Source organism: Cupressus sempervirens, chromosome 3, assembly GCF_028749045.1.
Source record: "Cupressus sempervirens isolate cs-2001-9-10 chromosome 3, ASM2874904v1, whole genome shotgun sequence".
Taxonomy (NCBI): Eukaryota; Viridiplantae; Streptophyta; class Pinopsida; order Cupressales; family Cupressaceae; genus Cupressus; species Cupressus sempervirens.
The window spans coordinates 954,738,434-954,760,895 of NC_143120.1; the positions used below are offsets into that span (position 1 = coordinate 954,738,434).

Sequence of the window (22,462 nt, forward strand, 5' to 3'; positions counted from 1 at the left end):
ATGTCCTCGTCAGTCTCTTGAGGGGGAATCATAGATTACAATGTTTTATCAAGAATGGAGTCACCTAGTTTCTTTAAAACCTTCTACATGTTGTCTATTATTTAAAATTGTGTTTGAAATGGTTTTGTACCAAAATTATATCAAAGAGGGGCTCAAGGTAGACACTTAGATCTGATCACCTAAATTCTTAATCAAATTTAGCCATCTTCTAAACCATATTTTAATTAAATATTTAATATTTAATCATTTTTTTGCTATCATTTAACTAATTAATTATAGTTCAATTAATAAATTAATAGATAACCAATAGTCTAATTTATTAATAAAACTATCCTTTTTGTATCAAACTAAATAAATGTAAAATTCATTTCATTTAATCTCTAAAATCCCTCTCTATTTAATTGATTTATTTAAGTAATTCCCTCCGACCACAAGATAACCCTTAAACCCATCGATTACCCAAACTCAACTCATGCACAAAATATTCTTCTTTTAATTAAATAATTCATTTATTTAATTAAATCCCATGCATCAATGATTCCTCTTTTAATTAAATAATCCATTTAGTTTAGTTAAATCTCATCGATCAATAATTTCTCTCTTAATTAAATAATTAATTTATTATATTTAATTTCATGTACCATTAATTATTCATTTAATAAAATAATTCATTTATTTAATTAAGCTCACCCACGAGTCATTTCTCTAACAAAGTCACCCACCTCCCACATCCTCCAATCAACTAATCCACCTAACTCACCTTAATTGAAACACATCACCTCCTCTTCCATCTCTAAAATCCCTCTTCACATCACTTACATCAATTAAGGCACAATTTATTCCCTTTGACTCAAGCCCATGTCCACTCTCATGCCACATCTCCCTCATCCATCTCTAAACACATAGAAGTCCACCTATCTTAGCCAACTAAACCCTATCTCATGCCTCACTCAAGTGTCTACCCACTAAGAATTCTTATCTCCTCCTTACTCAATTGCTTATAGATTGAACCCTTTTCTCCTCACAAATCATCCATGTTTTGAGTAGAATTATTACACCATTTTGAGAGTTAATTACTTTCAAAGTGTTATTTGACAATATTCAGATTTTCATTCATACATCTATCAAATCCATCAATTGTTGAAGTGTCGAGCATATAGTTGAGCACACATCCATAATCACGACCACATCAATGCACCAAGGAAGTTGTAGGGGTACAAGGTTTACATTCTCATTGTTTGAGTTTCCTTCTTGGTTTATCATATATGTTTGTTGATTGATTTAGTTTGTTAGATGTTTGGCTTTGATTTTATATCTTTTGCACCCTCATTCTAACACATACATCCATAGTTGTGATAGCACTTGTTAAAATACCTAATATTTTTGGCATTATTGCATTAATACTTGTACCTTCAATTTTTTTTATTGCTACTAATAACTATCATAATCAATGAAATATATTCCATATATCTAAAAAGGAACAAAATATGGAGCGATTTCTTGCTGCACCCCCTAAGGTCTTTTGAAGACTGGCTTTTCATAAATTGCATTCGTCTAATAATTGAACGGAGCAGCATCGGACAAGTCCATTGTCTTCCTTATATCAACTGAAATGATAATTAATTATCATGGCCGTAGTCTGCACAGACCAACTGCAGGCAAAACAACTCCACGCACAACCGGTACTCAATCTCCTGCCATCCACGTTGTTCTTGTGTAAAATATTGGAAATACTCACAATGATTTCCATATCTAAATCTCTGCAATAATAAAGCTAGCACTTAATATGTATTTGATTATAAATACAATATGTTGGGATGTTTGTTTGTCCTTAGTGCCTGGTAAAAGTGCATCTATTGATGCAGAGAAGTCAATGATTTGTAAGCTTAAGACAGAGTGTGGTAGCCAGTTCACGAATAAACTTGAGGGAATGTTATTGAAATAGCGAAAGAGATGAATGAGTCATTCAACATTCATCACAGGCGAGAACAAAGCTTTCATCAGGAATTGAAATGAGTGTGCATGTTTTAACATCTGGGTCTTGGCCGACATATCCACCAATGGAAGTTAATCTTCCTCGCAAGATTAATGTTTATCGGGATATCTTTAAAGAATTCTATTTTATTAAATACAGTGGCCGCCGTTTAATGTGGCAAAATTCTTTAGGCCACGGTGTCCTTAAAGCAGAATATTCATGAAAAGACACAAATGAACTTGTTGTGTCTCTTTTTCTGTCTGTTGTATTGATACTCTCGAATGATGCACAAAAGCTAAGTCAGAACTTTATATTGAGCTTTATCTCCTTTTCATAATTGTATTAACAGAGGGATCAGCATAGCTATCTTACATGCCTAGCAACCATGACAACGTGGTGGATGGATTGCTTTTCGTTGTCACAGAATGCGTCAGTACATGAATCATAAAATAGGTTTTTTTTTTGTAATCAATTGCTTGGGAAGTGCTCGTTCCTGCAATCTTCATCTGTATTATGTGTTTTTATATGTTTACATTGTGCTGTCAATTTGCAATAGCGTCCGACATTCAAATTATACAACAAAATATAAGAATATAAAAGTTTGTAGATGAAAAAATTCAAGCAATTGCATGAAAGCAGTTCCATATCTATTATAGTGGAATAATAATCCGGCTTTCAGAGACACTTCAACATGAGGAGTACTAGACATGCGAATTTGAAATGACTTACATTAGACTCAACAAACAAAAGATGGAAATACTAAATTAATATAAGTACCTAGAGTGGAATAAGGCATCTTTTGTGTTCTTCACATATTAAGCTTTCTCTAAGTCTAATTGATCATCATGAAATCAGTAGGGATGTGTGAGGGGTAAGAAACTGGAAGAGCGTAATTCTCCGAACGAGGAGCCTGCCCTGGTACAGATATTTCAGGATTTGTTATGTAATACACGGTTGTGGAGCTCTCATGGTTGTGTATCCCCTCGTATGTAGTGATCACTATTCCTCTATCCTTTGCATCCCGTTGTACCCTCTTTTTCACATCACAGGTGCTACAAGAGCATCTGTAATAATTCCTGCAAACAATCGAACAACGCCCTAAGAAAATGGACCTCTTTTTCCAAAACTCCGAAACCCTAAAACAACAATTAATAGAGTTACCTGGGATGAGGGTTTCCTTTTACGAATTTCCTTCCATACTTCCGCCACTTGTATCCGTCCTCGCAAAGTTCTGATTCAGATCTGGCCATGAAGGCATACGTTTCAGATCTTCGCGGCTTCCTCTTCTTTGTACTATCATTACTTCTGTTTAACAGTCATAAATTGACGACAATTGAAGGGGAGTGAAGATCTAAAAAAATAAAAATATTTGTTCTTTTCTGAAAGATGGTCAAATAGAGTGGTAGTCGCTTACGGGATTATTTTCGACAGCTCAGAAGGGTTTCCGGTTGAATTGAGCAGCCTTGCCTCTGGCAAACATGTTGAAGAAGAGGCTCTCCCTTCACACGCTTTGGATTTAGCAACTAGTGTCTGAAGTTCATCAAAATGGCCCGCCGATTTGTCATTTGGAAAGACAAAGTCGGCGGAGTGTGTGAAGAACTCATCATACTGTGGATTCTCCTCCCAAAATCTTGCTTTCTGTAGCAGAGGCGGTAGTGGCGACTGAAATCCTTGGGAAAATGGGATCATAAACAACCCTCCGTCCATTGCTTTGGTCCTCCACAATCTTCAATACACTAAATACCTAATATAGCATCACCGATTCAGGTGAGAAAATATGCCTAGATAGACGACCGAGAATAGAATTAGGAAATCGTGAAAGTCGAAACCCTCAAGTTGACCATACCATCTTTCTTCGCAACTGCAAATAACTCGGTGGTTTCGGAGTGCCTGTCTTTACCGCTGCCAGTTTGTATTATACTCATATTATTATCCCATTGATATCGATTAACTCCTATATACTTTTAAACGGATAAATTGCAAAGCATGAGCATGTAGGTTATCATCATATATTAATAGGTGTGATTACTGTGTTTGGGTCTAGTTTGCTTGACAAGAGTATTTGAGTGGAAACGAGATCCCTAGGTTTAGTCTCCACCTACTTCAAATGGTATTTTAAAAAAGACATGCAACACAGGATCACTCCATCTATGCACTGCATATCGAATATTGTTTGTAAAATATATAGTTTGGTTACCTTGAATTCAATATGACATGAACAACAATCTAATTTATTACATCCATTTTGCCGTTAATTTTCATACATTCCACAATTGATTCCCCACATAATCTTCTATGGAGATTATGTCAATAGTTCAATGTCATAAATCTAAACATATCCCATTCTTCATTTAAGATGACTATTTTGATAATTAAACGAGTAGTTATCACCATTTTTGCTAAAATATAGATATGAATAAATGAAGTGTCTAGTCTTGTATATTTAAAGACAAGTTTGAAAACATTGATATTTATAAAGTCAGAGAAGTGAGTTAAACTGCTAAAAAGAGAGCTTGGTTGACAAAATGATAGACAGAGACAATCTCAGCTACTGACTGGGTGGCTAGAAGGAGAAAACCTCAGCTATGGAATAGGTGGCTACCCTAAAAAATTTAGTGGAAGACTGGAAGACCCTGTATTTGTGTCACGGTGTACTTTATATTGTTGTGTTTTTTATGGAAAATAGTTGTTGGTTTCTAATCTTTTAATGGTCGTTATAAGACAATGCTTACTTTTTAATTATATTTATTATATTTATAATTGTTGTTTCTAATATCTAGTTTGTTTTGCTTGCTTCTTTTCATTCATTTTTTTACATGTGATCTAATGTGTATGAGTTTGTGGTCTTTCTCTTATTTGATTTTTTTTAAATAATCTTAAAAAATATTACAGAAAGAATGAACATGGAATAAATCTTACAATTACATTATAAAATTAATATATAAGATAATTTTGATGAACATTTTTTTTATTAAATTGATTTCTAGAATTTTAGAAAATCAGATTTCATTTTGCAGCGGGTCTTCAAAGATATTCAAAGTGCCACACTAAGTCCAAAAAAAACTGTAAAATTATAAATTAAATCTTTTAAAATTGCTAAGATACCAACTTACATAAAATCTGTAATGAAGTTCTAAGAGATTGATCTCTCCCATATATATATATATATATATATATAGAAAAGAGATTATATAAGATCACATCGATGTCGAGGGCTGTTTGCAGAAAGCTCTGGCAGTGGGAAGCGAAGGGTTCTTCCTCGCAAATGCCAATCGATTAAGACATCCCTACCGATGGGTAGTGGGAATCCGTATCATCTTTTACTACACGTTCAATTATTCTCAATAAATAAACATTGAATGATGTGTTGAAAATGATGGACCGTGTAAAATGCTTAACGAAGGTCTCTCGAAACTCCATTCTCGACAGTCATGATATATATGATATTTCTTTAATAAGTGGGGCATATTATATTTTTATTGATTAGTGTTTGAAATGTAATCTCCAATATTTATTTTGATTTAAGTTCCTAGTGAATTATCATTTACCCATATTCAAAATGTAAGGCTAGTTTTATTTAGCCTTACATTTTGAATATGGCTTCACAAGTCTGAATCGTCCATCAAAAAAAAATTAAAAAAATTGCAAGACTAGCATTACGATTCTCTTTTCTATTTTGACGTATATAATGATGTTATTGTAAAAGATACATTATATAATTTATTTTTCATTTCTCTACACTTTTGTGTTTCTTTTGTTTTTTTTTAATTTAAATATATTATATTAAATATTTGATTTAAATAAAAATAAATATTTTGTTAAATTATGTGAAGAAGTATATTTCTAAAGTATTTTACAATACATTCAAAAGTAGTTCTCTTCACTATATAATTTAATGATTTTTAGTTATGGATTGAAAATTTTATCCCAGTGTACTTTTTTTTAATGTAGGCTTCCATTAAAACATTCTTAAGAAATTGGGAACTAGGAATTTCTTATTAAATACAACTCAACTTGATTATGTTCACAATTAGAATTGGCCATTTTAGCAAATTGCTGAAACCAGTAATATAAAGAACATCCTCAAATATGGGTATTGATTTTTCTATATATTGTTGATTGTTTTTGCACACTAGAAACAAGTCTTTGTAACATTTCATTAAAAAGCTCTTTCTTTGTGTCTATGAATAGTGTCAATGGTTATCATTGTTATGTTAAAAATTATTGACCATAATATTCAACTTGTTAGATAAACTTATTTTGATCAAGCAACATCATTAATCATTAAGTTCTACCAAGTATTGGGTGCTATGCAAATATATAATTTCATTATTTCAATAGACTATTACAAATGATTTTTTCTACATTTAAGATAAATAGCTAGTCAAAGTATAATAAAATAAAATAGTAAAATATAATGTTTTCCTAATACTAGCTATGGTCATTATCATATATTGTGATGTATGTTACAAGATAATAAGGTTAGGTCTATTAGAATTTTAAAATGACTTATTAGAATTATGTCATGAATACTTTTTTTTTAACAATATTTATTTTCTAATTTTTAAATTTTTGCTGCTTAAAATCAAAAGTAGTGAAGTTGCAGGAAATTTTAACAAATTTTTAACATAAACAACCTTAAATTGCACCAAAATTTTATTTTACTATTTTCCAACAACATTTGATCATTGTACTACATAAATAGTTTCCTTTCTCCACTACGTATTACTAACATTGACAGTTTATAATATCTACTCCTTTGAATTGGCATTTGACCAGTTTAGTTTGTGTTTTCACGCTTAAGATGATAGATTACTTGACCGTTCAATACGCTAGTATAATTGATTTCTGAATTCAAAGACCAGATTCAAACAACCATCAGATAATCCCCAAAACGAGGTATAAAAGAAAATAAAATACACGCAAAAGAAGCGGAATCTTGGAATGCAGTAATTAAAATATCTCATATAGAGTAACAAATTTGGACCCGTGTGTAACAGGAAGTTCTTTTTAATGAAATATAATCCCATAGTTATTTGTAAAATGTGAAATTCTCAGGAAATAGTGATATAAATTCAGATCCATATTTGTTTCAGACTAACTTTAATGACAGACGAACTACAGGCAAGCAGAAATGAACATGAAAACTTCATCACCATATTTGTCATAAAGGAATATTTAACAGATTAACGGAAATAAATACACTTCTTGTTGGGCCTTCAAATTTTTTAATCAAACTTGTTTAGATACATAATTAATAGTACCAACGGATGCCTTCCTGAAACTGAAGAGACAACTTGTATCATACTTGCGCATGAGACTCTTTAAGGAAAATTAGGGTTGAGATAGTCGAGGAGCATAATTCTCCAATGTAGAAGATTTCTATGGTACAAATATTGGACAAGACAATGTTGTACAAAGGTTGGATTATTTTCAATGTAATAGATGATTGAGAAGCTAATGAGGTAGAAAGGAGCGATTGTTTCAATATGATAAATGATATAGCAGCACAAATGTTGAATGAGATTCAATGTAATAGAATAATGTCCTGCAAATAACTCGCTTTCTGTAGTAGAGCTGCTTGTGGAGATTAAAATCCCCGCAAAGGATGGAAACTAACCCATCATGCACCCATTTTCTCACGCCCGTTGAAATGACAGCTATTACAACATCAGAATTTAAGTGAGAAAGGGATCTGATTACGAGTAGACAAGTATTGATGGCTGACTCGGTCCTCGTCTTCAATGTCTTCAGTGCTCGTTTCATGGCCATTTCAAACACAGTAAACCTTTTCTAAGGACACGGAGCGGTATAGATTAGTCAAGAAAATTATTATTTAAATGTTCTATTATTCAGAAATGTTTTTGTTTTATATATTAGATTGTAGATTGTGGTTCTATTTATTTTGTTTATTCAAAATTCTTTTTTATTTCTGAATGAGACAATTAACTATTCCACTAAACATTCAAGAGTTGAATAGTTGAATAGTCCATATTAAATATTGTTTTCTATTGATAAGTGGTCAAAATTAACATTTGACTATTGAATTAAATTTAATTTGAAGAAAACCAGTCAAAAGAACATTTCCTTGATCAAAAATAAATAATCCTATTTTTATTGACCAACTCTAACTTTTGATTGTTGACCTTTATTATACTAAAAAATGACTCAATACAACTAAAATTTCTTCCTTATTTTAACATTGTTAAGTTTGATTGAGTTAAATTATTTGTCAAGGTAAACTGAATACACTAAACATATTTGCACAGCTAACTTGAAATTTGGACAATGAAGATTGATTTTGCAATGGTATAAAAGAAAAAAAAAAACATCCAGTCCGCAGCGAGGGATCCTTCGTGGCAAATTCCAAGGGATCCTTCGTGGCAAATTCCAAGGTATATATCAGATGGTTACCTCCTCATGTCGGACTATCTTAGAGAATCTGACACATGTCACTGTTAACACATGGGTATCTTGTTTGCACTCACTAAATTGAGTAAAATTTTAATCATCTAAATGGCTCACCCGCTGCTAGTTATTACAAAAGGGAAATAGCTCGACATGGCAATTGATGTGTTCTTATAAATGACTCGGCTAATAATACGCACTATGAGGTTGCTACGAAATTAGAGCTTCCTGGAAAGACGCGCCTGATATTATGTAGTTTTAGTATGTTGGTTAGTAATACTTGTCTTTCAAATGTTACAAAGTAGCATTACACATAAACATTACAAAGTAATGTTTTTTTAATTACAATTCTACATATTTATGTTTTTTTATTACATAAATATTACGTATTTTTAATTAAATGATTCTTTGAAAAAAAATTTAACCTTCTTTTTAATTGTAATCTTTGATTCAATTATGTGGTCCTTTGTCTTATATCTATTTTTGAACAAGTATTTATATATGACATGTTTATTTTTAATTACAATGCTACCACAGTAATTAAATTTGATTTGTTACAGCACTCAAATTCATCTTTTGCCAATAAGAACATAAGATCCTTATAGTCCATGGTCTACAAATTACAAGAAACATATCGAATTAGATTGAATAATTGATATAGAATCTATAATTATATTTTATCAATTGTTAATTTAGAATAAAACTAAGGTAAGAAAATATTTGAACATTAAATTATTAGATATACCATGAAGTATGATTGAGTTGTGCTTGACTAAGATCTGATGAAAATAAGAATGTTCCAAAACTATTTATGGTCAGAAGATCTATTAATGGAGTCTTTGAAATTAAAAAAGCATTGGAAAATAGATTTCTCAACAAATTATGAGTTAGATCCCTTTGTTTTATTCATTAACTAGCCTCTTACATAACTTTGCAACTTCTACAACTTAGTTTTTGACCTCCACTTCAGGTGGACTCTATCTTGGATGAATTATTCCCTCTAGATCCAATATAGTGTTGTCCATATCTTTTTCTTGTAATCTCTTCTAATGTAGACCTACCTATCTCTATGGGAACCTCCTACCCTGAAAAAGGGTTGACTTATGAGGATACTGTTAGATTGTGGTGACTGATCAGGAAAGTATTGTACATACTTCATAAATAATATGGTAGCCGACATATTATGGCCGACATGTTATAACCCTAAAGCGGTTTAATACTTGTATAAAAGGGCTTAGGGTTGGGTATTTTTCATAATGTTGTGATGCGAAATTGGTTCTTGCAGCGGTATTGAGCTGTAAGGGATTACGAATTGTAATCAGGTTGTAATCACTGGATTGTAATAAGATCAGACTTGTTGTTTGGTGGACATAGCCTAGGGATTGGGTAAACCATGTTAAATCTTGGTGCCTTGTGTTCATTTCTATGTGTTCTATTATTTTCTGTTATTGGTTATATTTGCATGTACTTTTCTTTTTTTTCTGTCCGTAGTTTATCCTAATAAGTGGTATCAGAGCAAGGTTGTCTTTCAGTTATCCTCTGCAGGAAAGTCTCACGGTTAACTGGGAGTCTCACAGTTGAGTGGAAGCGATGGTAGATGAGGGTAAGTTGAGGGTTGACAGGTTTAATGGGAAGAACTTCCAGTTATGGAAGATGCAAATGGAAGACTATTTATATCAGAAGGTTTATGGAAGCCGTTGGAAGGAAAAGCCAAGAATCAGGGAACTATGTTAGAGGCTGAATGGAATCTTTTGGACAGAAAGGCACTCGGAAGCATTCGATTATGCTTGGCACCATTGGTGGCGTTCAATATTACAAAAGCAAAGACGACAAAAGATTTGATGAAAACCCTAGCGACACTGTATGAAAAGCCCTCTGCTTCAAATAAGGTATTTCTCATGAAGCATTTATTTAATATGAAAATGACAGAAGGTGGATCTGTTACAGATCATTTAAATGAGTTTAATACTATTACTAGTCAATTATCTTCTATGGGTATCAATTTTGATAAAGAAATTAGGGCTCTCTTGATTTTGTGTTCTTTGCCTGAAAGCTGGAATGGCTTGGTAATGGCGGTGAGTAATTCTGTTCCTGGATCTAGTACCCTAAAATATGATGATGTGATCGGTGTTATTTTAAGTGAGGAAACTCGTAGAAAATCCTCAGGTGGATCTACATCAAGAAGTGCTTTAAATGCACAAAGCAGGGGCAGAACGACTGAAAGAGGAAGTAACTCTAGAAATCGTGGGAAATCAAGAGGAAAGTCAAAGGGGAGGAGGTCTCCATCGAGAGGACCAAATGATTGCTGGTACTATGGGAAACCAGGGCACAAAAGGAAAGATTGCTAGAATCGAAAGAAAAATGAAGGAGATAAATCAGATGGAGACAAGGAGGCAAATGTGGTAAGTAACAAATCCAAAGAGGATGCTTTGCTTCTGTCTTTAGAGAGTGTTGATGATTCATGGGTTTTAGATCTAGTGCTTTATTTCATGCTACACCTCATAAAGGTTATTTCATTGATTATGTCCAAGGGGATTTTGGGCTGGTTTATTTGGGGGATAATGAACCTTGTCAGATTGTTGGAAAGGGAAAAATTAAGATTAAGTTGTAGAATGGGAATCATTGGCTACTACATGAGGTAAGACATGTTCCACAACTAAGTAGGAATTTAATTTCAGCAAGGCAACTCGGTGATGAGGGTTGTGCAGTTACTTTTAATGATAAAAATTGGAAGGTTTCAAAAGGTTCCCTTGTAGTAGCAAAAGGTGTGAAAGTAGGCACCTTATATCTTTGTACAGGTCATATTGTTCCTTCTACTTTGATTGTTTCAGAGAAAAATGAATATTCAAGAACAATTACTGCAGTTGAGTAGGGAGAACAAATAGCTGCTGTAGATTCTAATACAACGTTGTGGCACAATAGACTTGGGCACATGAGTGAGAAAGGTATGAAAGTACTTCATTCAAGGAAAGTTTTACCAGGTCTAAAATGTGTGAATATAGATTTCTATGAAAGTTGTGTGTATGGAAAACAAAAGAGAGTGAATTTTGTAAAGACAGGGAAGGAAAACAAAAAGGAGAAATTAGAGCTTGTGCATATAAAAGTATGGGGACCGGCTCAAGTATCTTCCCTTGGTGGCTCTCATTATTATGTTACATTTATTGATGATGCAACTAGAAAAGTATGGGTTTATTTCCTTAGACAAAAATTTGATGTATTTTAAACTTTTAAGAAATGGAAATGCTTGGTTGAAAATGAGACCGGTAAGAAATTAAAATGTCTCAGATCTGATAATGGTGGTGAGTATTGTAGTCATGAATTTGAAGATTATTGCTCCATTAATGGTATTCGTAGATAGAAAACTGTTCCAAGGACTCCACAGGAAAATGGAATGGCTAAACGCATGAACAGGACTATAATGGAGCGCGCAAGGAGCATGAGGTTGCATGCTGGGTTGCCCTTACACATGTGGGCGAAGGCTGTCAATACTGCAATATATTTGATTAATAGAGGTCCCTCTACTCCTTTGGCCTGTGGTATTCCAGAGGAAGCATGGACTAGGAAGAAGGTGAGTTATTCTTTTCTCAAGACCTTTGGTTGTGAAGCTTTTGCTCATATAGACTCTAAAAATAGAACCAAGCTCGAAGCTAAATCAAAGAAATGTGTCTTTGTTGGATATGGCATTAATGAATTTGGTTGTAGGCTTTGGGATTTTGAAAATCATAAAATTATAAGAAGCTGAGATGTCATATTTAATGAAAATGTGTTGTACAAAGATCTGTTGCAGCAACATGAGAAGAAAGAAGATGATTATGTAGTGCTGGATGATACTCCAAAAGCTGATGTTCCAGCCATTCCTCATGATGTGCAACAACTGCAACAACAAATACCACACACACCAGTGAATGTTAGACGGTCAACAAGGCAAATTAGACCTCCATAAAGGTTTTCTCCCTCTTTGTATTCTATTTTACTTACTGATGCTGGTGAACCTGAAAGTTATGATGAAGCTGTGCAGGTGGATACGAAGATTCAGTGGGAGTCTGCAATGAAAGATGAAATAGACTCTTTGCTGAAAAATAAGACATGTGGGATTTGTGCAAGTTGCCTGCAGGTAAAAAGGCTTTACAGAATAAGTGGGTTTATAGGTTGAAAGAAGAGGAAGGAGGTAAGAAAAGATTTAAGGCCAGGTTAGTTGTAAAAGGATTTGCAGAGAAAAAGGGAATTGATTTTGATGAGATATTTTCTCCTGTTGTTAAAATGACTTCTATTCGTACTGTTTTAAGTCTTGTGGCTACTAAAGATTTGCATTTAGAGTAGATGGATGTTAAAATAGCCTTTCTTCATGGTGATTTGGATGAAGAAATATATATGGCTCAGCCACAGGGTTTTGAGGTCAAAGGTAAGGAGAACTTAGTGTGCAAATTGAAGAAAAGTTTATATGGCTTGAAGCAAGCACCTCGGCAATGGTATCTGAAATTTGACAGTTTTATGCATGAGCATGGATATAACAGGTGTCATTCAGATTACTGTGTTTATTTTAAGAGGTTGGATGATGATAGCTACATTATTTTATGTCTATATGTTGATGATATGCTTATAGCTGGATCTAACATGCATCATATTAAGGGGCTAAAATGCCAGTTAGCACATGCATTTGCTATGAAGGATTTGGGGGCAGCAAAATAAATCCTTGGTATGAAGATTTGCAGAGATAGGAAGAACATAACCTTGACACTATCTCAGGCTGATTATGTTAAGAAGGTGTTGAAACGTTTCTGTATGGAGAATGCTAAATCTGTCAGCACACCTTTACCTGGTCATTTGAAATTGACTAAGGAGATGTGTCCCAAGACATAGGAAGAGGAGGATAAGATGTCCAAGGTACCCTATGCTTCAGCTGTAGGAAGTTTTATGTATGCTATGGAATGCACTAGGCCAGATATTGCACATGCAGTGGGAGTCGTTAGCAGGTATATGAGTCATCCAAGATTTGAGCATTGGAATGTTGTCAAGTGGATTCTCAGATATTTGAGAGGAACATCCAATTAGTGTTTACACTTTGGGGGCTCTACTACTGATTTACAGGGCTATGTTGACTCAGATTTGGCTGGGGATATTGATACCAGGCAGAGTACTACAAGTTATGTCTTTACTATTGGTGGGGCAGCCGTGAGCTGGGTTTCTGGGTTATAGAAGATTAATTCTCTCTCCACTACAGAGGCAGAGTATGTTGCTACTACAGAGGCAGCCAACAAGATGATATGGCTTCAGTTCTTCTTGGAAGAATTGTGACATCCTCAGAAGGATAATTATTTGTTCACAGATAGTCAGAGTGCCATTCATCTTGCTAAGAATTCAGCTCTGCATTCTAAGACCAAACACATACAGTTGCGGTACCATTTCATTTGGTTAGTTTTGGAGGATGGACAGTTAAAGCTGGAGAAGATACATACCAATGACAATCCAGCAGATATGTTGACAAAGGTTGTAACAAGGGAGAAGCTAAACTCCTCTTTAGTTTCGGCTAGTGTTTTAGACTGAACATGAATAAAAGAACAGTAGAGTCCAGGATGGTTTGATCTAGTGGGAGCCCCATGTGGTAGTGGTATTGCTACAGGATCAGTCTCCAAGTGGGAGATTGTTGTTTAGTGTGGAGCCTGATTAGTCCCCAAGTGGGAGATTGTTAGATTGTGGTGACTGATCAGGAAAGTACTGTACATACTTCATAAATAATAGCCGACATGGTAGCCGACATATTATGGCCGACATATGGCCGACATGTTATAACCCTAAAGCGGTTTAATACTTATATAAAAGGGCTTAGGGTTGGGTATTTTTCATAATGTTGTGATGCAAAATTGGTTCTTGCGGCAGTATTGAGCTATAAGGGATTACAGATTATAATTAGGTTGTAATCATTGGATTGTAATAAGATCAGACTTGTTGTTTGGTGGACGTAGCCCAAGGATTGGGTGAACCACGTTAAATCTTGGTGCCTTGTGTTCATTTCTGTGTGTTCTATTATTTTTTGTTATTGGTTATATTTGCATGTACTTTTTTTATAAAAAAATTCTGTTTGTAGTTTATCCTAATAGATACCATAGGGGTTCTAGATGGCTTCACATTTCGTCACTGTTCTTGTCCCAAGGAAAGCTTGTGGAAGGCTATGCATGTTGAAATCCCAAAATCGGACTAGAAAGGTGCAATGACGGGAAATTATGACTCTAGTGTCCCACCTAGTTATCTACAAAAGGTTTTGCATGGGAATAATGGATTAGAGATCCTTCTACAAAATTCTGTAGTTAGAAATTTTTTTGGGGGATTTATTTTGAGTTTGGTGGGAAGGTTTTTTCATTCAAATAAACCATTGATATGGTTAGGGATTTTTTTAATTGAATAAAAATTCAAAGGCTTTGTGGAGGTGGCTTTTATGGTAGCTACCATCTTCTTCTACAAATTTGTGGTTGATGAGGAGCATAAACATGTTTTGTTAAGAACATGGAGTTATGGAATGCATTCTTTATTTTTCTTCCAAATGGAAGCAAACTTTTGACCATAGTGTCGATCTCAACATAATGACCTTAGTGTGGATCATACTTCATAGACTTCCTTTAAAATATGAGGATTTTGTGAGGCACTTCATTAAGACAGATGCTATAACCCTTTTAAAATATCAACTTGGGTTTGTCAGATTTAGTGTCAATGTGGCTATAAATAAACCTCTCCCAAGCACTATTGCTTTAAAGTCTAAATGGGAAACTTTGACACATGATCTCAACTATGAGAATGTAGATTTATACTATTAAAAGTGCAAGAAGTATGATCATGTCATTACAGACTACCAACCCATTAATCAAGAGGATGAGAAAATAAAAGAGAAGATTCCCTCAGATGGTGTGATTAATCCTGGGGAGACTGAGTAAGGGTCATCCTCTAGAGTGGGCCTAAAATATTATTTGATTGTTGTAGGGGAGCTAGAGACCTAGGAAAATTTTCTAGATGGTTATCCTTTTGTGGAGAATATTGAGAAGATAGTTTCTTCTTCTGAGAAGTCAAGGCATACAAAGGATAACAGTGGTCAGTTTGAAGAGGGGGAGATCCATTCAAATATTGGGGATGGTGTTTTGTCCTCTGAGTCCTCCAAGGATCAGAATAAGTCCTTCAAGCTAGAAGGTGATGAGATTCAAATGGTTTTTGTTAGGGTTTCATGGGATTCTAGTCCCTTCTCAATTTTACAAAATAGGTTGGTGGATATAGAGACTTATCCCTTGTTTTCCATCTAATGGTTAGATTTTCTATACCCAATGGGCACCCAATGGTGTCTTTATTTTTCTATGATCAAGATACTATGCATTCTTATACCCCCTTCTGTAGTTCATGGATGATTGGGGTTGGTAGTAACCCAAAAACAAAACCCAAGGACTATCGAGTGTTGATGTGGGATCAGAGACAAGAATTAGTAGGCCACTAGCAAGAGCGATAAGAATGAAGGTGACTTCCTAAGAGATAGGTCATGAGAAGAAACAAACCTTGGAAGAAATTTAAAAAGGTTAAAATTGAAATTTATCACATGGTATATGAGGGGCCTCAACAACCCTTGGAAATAATTTTCACTGAAGCAAACAATCTTTGATCACAAGTTGATATTATTCTAATACAAGAAGTTAAACTAAATAAGAAAATTTTAAACAAAAAGATATGATATATATGGCAAGTTGCTATGTATTCTTATAGTGAAGTCAAAGGTTCCTCAATGGGGATTGCGACTATGTGGAATCCTAAAAAGCTTGATGAGGACAAGATTCATATTCATCCTCAAAGTAGATGTTGGACAAATTGAAGATCATGTCTCTATTTAAGGAGATACAAGGCCATAAGAATGTGTTCAAGTGTGTAAGTCTGGAATCTAGAGGTTTTGCTTCATATGATTGCCAAAGGAATGAGCATGCAGTTGGCATACTAAGAATGAAGGCTTCAGGAGGTGAATTCTTGAAGGGTGAAAAAGTAATCAGAGATGAAGGGGAATGCATGCCAAGAAGAATGGACAGCTGAATGAGAGATCTAAAAATTGCATGTGAATTTTTTTGTTATCATATCAATTCCTACTATTGCACTCTAATAATTGTATTGGTTTGGATACCTCATTTGCATTAAGGTTGACCTAATAGTCATGAGTAAATCCTTTAACTAGGTGAAATTCTAATGGAATCTTTTAAAGTCCACTAAAAAGGCTCACTTTTAATAGGGTGACTAAAATATTTTAATCAAGGTCATATTTAATAGTGTGCATTGGAAACATTAACAAGGCTAGCTCCTCATAGAGCTCACTTCAGAAGATTGAAAATTGGTAGCATGTTATTGGTAGTTTTTCCCAAATTGGGTTTCCACGTTAAATCCGTATGTCAAATTGTGTATTTGAATTTACGATGTTTCATGTTTACAGTTATGCAAAGTTCATTTGACCTAGGACAATAATATACAAAGGTTTGAGATATTGGATGATCTAATCAATGCATGCACATATTTTTGCTAAGTACAATTTTTTTTTAATCTATACATTTGGACATTGGATAATTGATTCACCCTCCCTCTAATTTATTTTAAATTATTTCAACAATTGGTATCAGAGTGTTTGGTGCTTGTGAGGAAATAGTTTGAATGTACCTAAAGTTAAATATCAAGATGTATAGAAAGGAGGTGCGCAACCTAAACACAAAAAAATTTCTTGCATATCGAAGTTTGGTAAAGCTAAATCTAGGTGGACCTTAAGGTTTTGCATTGGCAACTATAGCCACTAAATATGTGGAAATGGCTAGAGCCCTTACTACACAACAACTGAAAGAAAAGAGAGAACACAATCGAGCAATGTTGGGATTGCATCTATCCTAAGGTACTCAAAGTTTGATGACATCAAAGCATGTACTATTGCTAAAAAATGTGAGACTCTCTAAATAAAATATATGGAAGAGACAAGAATCTACTAAGAGCCAAGGAAGAAATTCTAAGAGAAATATTTGATGGTATGAGAATTCAAGAAGGTGAAATTATAGTTGATTATTGTGGCAGAGTCAAAGATGTTGTAAATGCAATTAGGGGATCAAATAGAAATATTGAAGATGAAATTTTGATAAAAAAAGTATTAATAACCTTGTTGCCTATCTTAGCTATTAGAGTCTCTGTTATATAATAAATGAGATGTACTCTGGTAATGATCTAACCCTTGAAGGACTGGTTGGTAGAATCACTACTTTGAAACATTCAAATTTTGATAATTTTAAATCTAAGAATGTTGACTCTACTCAAAAAGCTAAACTGACAGTCAAAGAACCTAAAGATAAAATAAAGAAAAAGGATAATCATGTTGCTAGTGATAGTAAAATAGATGAAGCACTCCTGGACAAGATACTTCACAAACACAAATGAAAATAGAAAGGTAAGTTATCCATCATATTTTTTAATTGTAATGAAGTTGACCATATTGCAGCAAGATGTCCTCAGAAGACAAAGAATAGAAATGGAGACAAATACAAAAGTAGAAGAGATGAGAGTAACAAAGACTATAAAGACAAGGGGAAGAAAGCTTGCCACATTGCTAAAGAAGAATCTAATGATGAATTAGATGATCATGATGAAGAAGTTCTCTATGTTGCTATGAAAGATGATTCAGATGAAGATGAGGCAACCACATTAGTATCTTATGTGACCAAAAGTGACAGATGAATCATTGAAAGTGGATGTTCTCATCACATGACTGGTGACAAAAGCAAGTTCAAAACCCTTGAGAATCATAATGGAAATAGTGTTAGATTTGGAAATGATGCACCCTATCAAGTGAAAGGTAAAGGATCAATAAGATTGAAAAAAAAAGGATCATGCGTGACAATGCTCACTATGTGGAAGGAGTTAACTATAATTAGTTGAGTGTGTCATAACTGAATAGTTCAAGAGAAGTTGAATTTGAACACAAGAAGGCTAAGATCTATGATGTTGATGGAAAAATCATTAGAAGTCATGATTAGATAATAGCTAATCTATTTTATCTTTACATAACTGAAGCAACCTATCTTGTTATACAATTTGATGAGGTGTGGCTATGGAAAAAAAGCTTATTTCATGTACATCATGACAACTTGGTTAGTATTAGTAAGATAAAAGGAGTCAAAGATTTCCCAAAATTGAAGAAACTTGATAATGTGATTTGCAAACAATGTCAATTAGGCAAGATCAAAAAGTCTAGTTTTAAGAGTAAGACTCATACTTCAAAAGAAATTTTGGAATTAGTTCATACTGATCATTGTGGACCAATTCATGTACAAAGCTACAAAGGTAACAAGTATTTTATTCTATTTATTGATGATTACTCTAGAATTGTGGTAGTAATGTTTTTGAGAGAAAAAAATTATGCTTTTTAAATGTTTAAGTGGTATCTAGCAATAATTAAAAAGGAAATTGATAAAAGAATAAAATATTTGAGATTTGATAGAGGAGTTTACATCAAACAAATTGAACAATTTTGGAAATGATAGAGGAATTTAATGATAAACTTTTCCAATGAGGATCCCTCCACAAAATGGGATAGCTAAAAGGAGAAATAGATCTATGATGGACTTTGCAAGAACACTAATAATGGAGAAAAATGTTTCTTTGAAATATTGGAGAGAAGCTTTTAGTACAATTGTCTATGCCTTGAACTGGGTATAATTCAAGAAATAAAAAAATGAAGATGAAGAAAAGAAGGAATTTTAAAATTACAAAATGTTTATGTACTACTATGAAGGCATGTCTATGCATTATGATGATTATGAGAACCAAGCTATTGATCAACAACAATTAGTGACTATCAAATCACATACAATGAATGTAAAGTTACAGTTAGATACTAAGGTACATTCTGAAGACAATATTGGTTTATGGAAAAGGAATACCAAGTTACCTCATAGAGAAGTACACAATGAACTTGACATTGAACTTCATGAACAACCTATTGTTAAGAAAGAAGAACAAAGCCAAAAGTATCAAAACATGTCAGAAGATATCATTCTACTGAAAAAATCATTGAAGGAAAATAGGATGGGCTAATGACAAGGAATAGATTAAGAAATGATACATGTTCCATACATTTACCTAAATTAGTGAAGGATGGACTAGGGAATGGAGATTAGATTCAAGCCATGAATAAAGAAATTGATCAGATTGAGAATAACAAAACTTGGACGCTAGTACATAAACCATAGGACAAGAATGTTATTCAGAAAAAATGGGTATATAGATTTTTTTTATATGAGAATGGTGAAGTAACAAGGAATTAGGAAAGATTAGTCTACGAAGGTTATGCACAAGAAGAGGGAATGGTTATGCACAAGAAGAGGGAATTGATTATGCAGAGAGATTTGCCCCATTTTCAAGAATGGAAGGAGTAAGAACTCTCCTTCTTTATTCTTCTTATAAAAGATTCAAAGTTTATCAAAAGGATGTTAAGTTAGCATTTTTTAATGGTATACTAGAAGAGGAGGTTTACATTAAGCAACCTGAAGGATTTGTTGATCCAAACAATAGAATCATGGTTTATATATTGAAGAAAGCTTTATATGGTTTAAAGAAATCTCCTAGAGCATGGTATGAAATACTACACAATTATCTTGTGAAGATTAGTTTTGAGAGGACTGATGACATCCTCAATCTATACTTGAACACAAAAGGAGTTAAAGGAATTTCACTAGTTGAAATATTTGTTGATGATATCATGTTTGGAGGACAAAATACATTATGTAAGACATTTGCAAATAAAATGATGAAATAATTTGAGATGTCTATATTTTGAGAAATAAAGTTCTTTGTAGGATTACAAGTATATCAAATGAGATATGGTATTTATCTTACTCAGTCCAAATATGTAAAAGAAATCTTGAAGACTTTTGGTATAAAAGATTCAAGACCATTTAGTACTTCCATGGTGACAAGACATAAACTATCCAAAATTGATGATTCTGCTGAGGTAAATCAAACATTGTACAAGTCTATGATTGGAAAGTTGCAATATATAGTTCATAGCAAACCTAATATTGGACTAGTTTTTTGGATTATTGCAAGATTTTTGGTAAATCCTAAGCATAATGACTTAATGGTTATTAAAAGGTTTATGAGATACTTAAAAGGTATATAGGACTATAGTCTCTACTACAAGAAGAATGACAAGTTTGACTTGAGAGCTTTTGCATATGGTGATTGTTCTGAAAATATTGATGACAGGAAAAGAAAAAGTGGTTGAGAATTTTTCTTAGGAAAAAGATTAGTTTCCTAGACTAGCAAGAAACAAAATTGTATTTCACAATGTACTGTTGAAACTAAATATGTGCTTGTTGTAGTGAATTGTTCAAATGTGGTATGGATCAAATAGTTATTCGAAGGAATGAAGGAAGAAATCACTAAACCTGTGGTAATCTACTATGAAAATACAAGTGCTATAAACATATCTAAGAATCTTGTGATGCACACAAAAACAAAGCACATTGCAATCAAATATCATTATTTGGGAGACTTGGTTTAGGATAAAGATGTGAGAATGGAAGGTGTAATTGGTAGGCTTACTTCTTTTGAGATGTCTAATTTTGATAACTATACACCTACTACCATTGAATCTGCTTTCAAGTCACAACTTATTATCAGCAAGAAGAAAGGATAACATGCAAAGAATGAAAGTGATAGTTCCGATGATGAAATTGATGAACTAGAAGCCCTCATTGCAAAAAGATTTGGAAGAGGAAGAGAGAAATAGAGCTTGGTTGACAAAATGATAGACAGAGACAATCTCGACTACTGAATGGTTGGCTAGAAGGAGAAAAACTCAGTTATGGAATAGGTGGCTACCCCGAATATTTTGGTGGAAGACTAAGAGACCCTGCATTTGTCATGGTGTACTTTATATTATTTTATATTATTGTGTTTTGTATGGAAAATAGTTGTTGGTTTCTAATATTTTAATGGTTCTTACAAGACAATTCTTACTTTTTAATTACAATTATTAGATTTTTAATTATTGTTTTCAATATTTTACTAACTTATTCAGTATTTTTTATGACATGTGATCTAATGTGTATGAGTTTGTGGTCTTTTTTTAATATTATTTTAACATTAAAATAATCTTTAAAATGTTACAATAGAATGAACATGAAATAAATCTTACAATTACATTATAAAATTAATATATAAGATAATTTTGATGAATAATTCTTTTAATTAATTAATTTTATAGAATTTTACAAAACCAGATTTCATTTTTGGTGCCGGTCTTCAGAGAAACGGAGATATTCAAAGTGCCACAATAAGTCCAAAGAGTTATTGTGTAAAGTTAACAATTATTGTGCTAGCAACTTACATAAAATTTGTAATGAAGTCCTAAGAGATTAATCTCTCGCATTAAAATATATTTATAGAAAAGAGAGTATATAAGATAGCATCGATGTCGACGGCTGTTTGGAGAAAGCTCTGACAGTGGGCAGCGAAGGGTTCTTCGCGGAAGATGCCAATCTATTAACACATTCCCAACATTCGGTAGTGGGAATCCGTATCATCTTTTACTACACGTTCAATTATCTTCATTAAATAAACATCGAATGATGTGGTCAAAATGATGGACCGCGTAAAATGCCCAACGAAGGTCTCTCGAAACCCCACTCTCGACAGTCATGATATATATGATATCTCTTTAATAAGTGGGCCATATTATATTTTTACTGATTAGTGTTTGAAATATAAATCCCCAATATTTATTTTGTTTAAGTTCCTAGTGAATTATCATTTAGCCGTATTCAAAATGTATGGCTAGCATTATGATTCTCTTTTCTATCTTTAACCTATATAATGATGTTATTGTAAAAATACATTACATAATTTAGTTTTTTTCCCTACACTTTTGTGTTGGTTTTCTTTTATTTATTTTTAAATATATATTATATTAAATATTTGATTTAAATAAATAATGAATATTTTGTTAAATTATGTCAAGAATTTTATTTCTAAAGTATTTACGCCGAGAGGCGTTCTATACAATGGCAGCACAAATGCCCAGCACGGGAA

The 22,462-nt window shown here is 33.2% G+C and overlaps 1 protein-coding gene across 1 annotated transcript; it reads right to left on the reverse strand.

The window, feature by feature from the left end:
- Nucleotides 1–2,594: 2,594 nt before the first annotated feature.
- Nucleotides 2,595–3,863, reverse strand: LOC149569905 (putative WRKY transcription factor 56). Its single transcript, XM_089817824.1, has 3 exons — nucleotides 3,390–3,863; nucleotides 3,137–3,280; nucleotides 2,595–3,051 (listed from the first exon to the last, which is right to left on the reverse strand). Exons 1-3 carry the CDS (start codon nucleotides 3,680–3,682, stop codon nucleotides 2,808–2,810), a joined length of 681 nt encoding a protein of 226 aa, XP_089673950.1. The 5' UTR covers nucleotides 3,683–3,863; the 3' UTR covers nucleotides 2,595–2,807.
- Between the last annotated feature and the right edge of the window lie 18,599 nt (nucleotides 3,864–22,462).

Coding starts and splice junctions, on each gene's coding strand:
- LOC149569905 (XM_089817824.1), bottom strand. CDS start 3,682: ATGGACGGAGGGTTGTTTATGATCCCATTTTCCCAAGGATTTCAGTCG. Junction 3,281..3,389: donor GAGCTGTCGAAAATAATCCC/GTAAGCGACTAC, acceptor ACTGTTAAACAG/AAGTAATGATAGTACAAAGA. Junction 3,052..3,136: donor AAAGGAAACCCTCATCCCAG/GTAACTCTATTA, acceptor GATTGTTTGCAG/GAATTATTACAGATGCTCTT.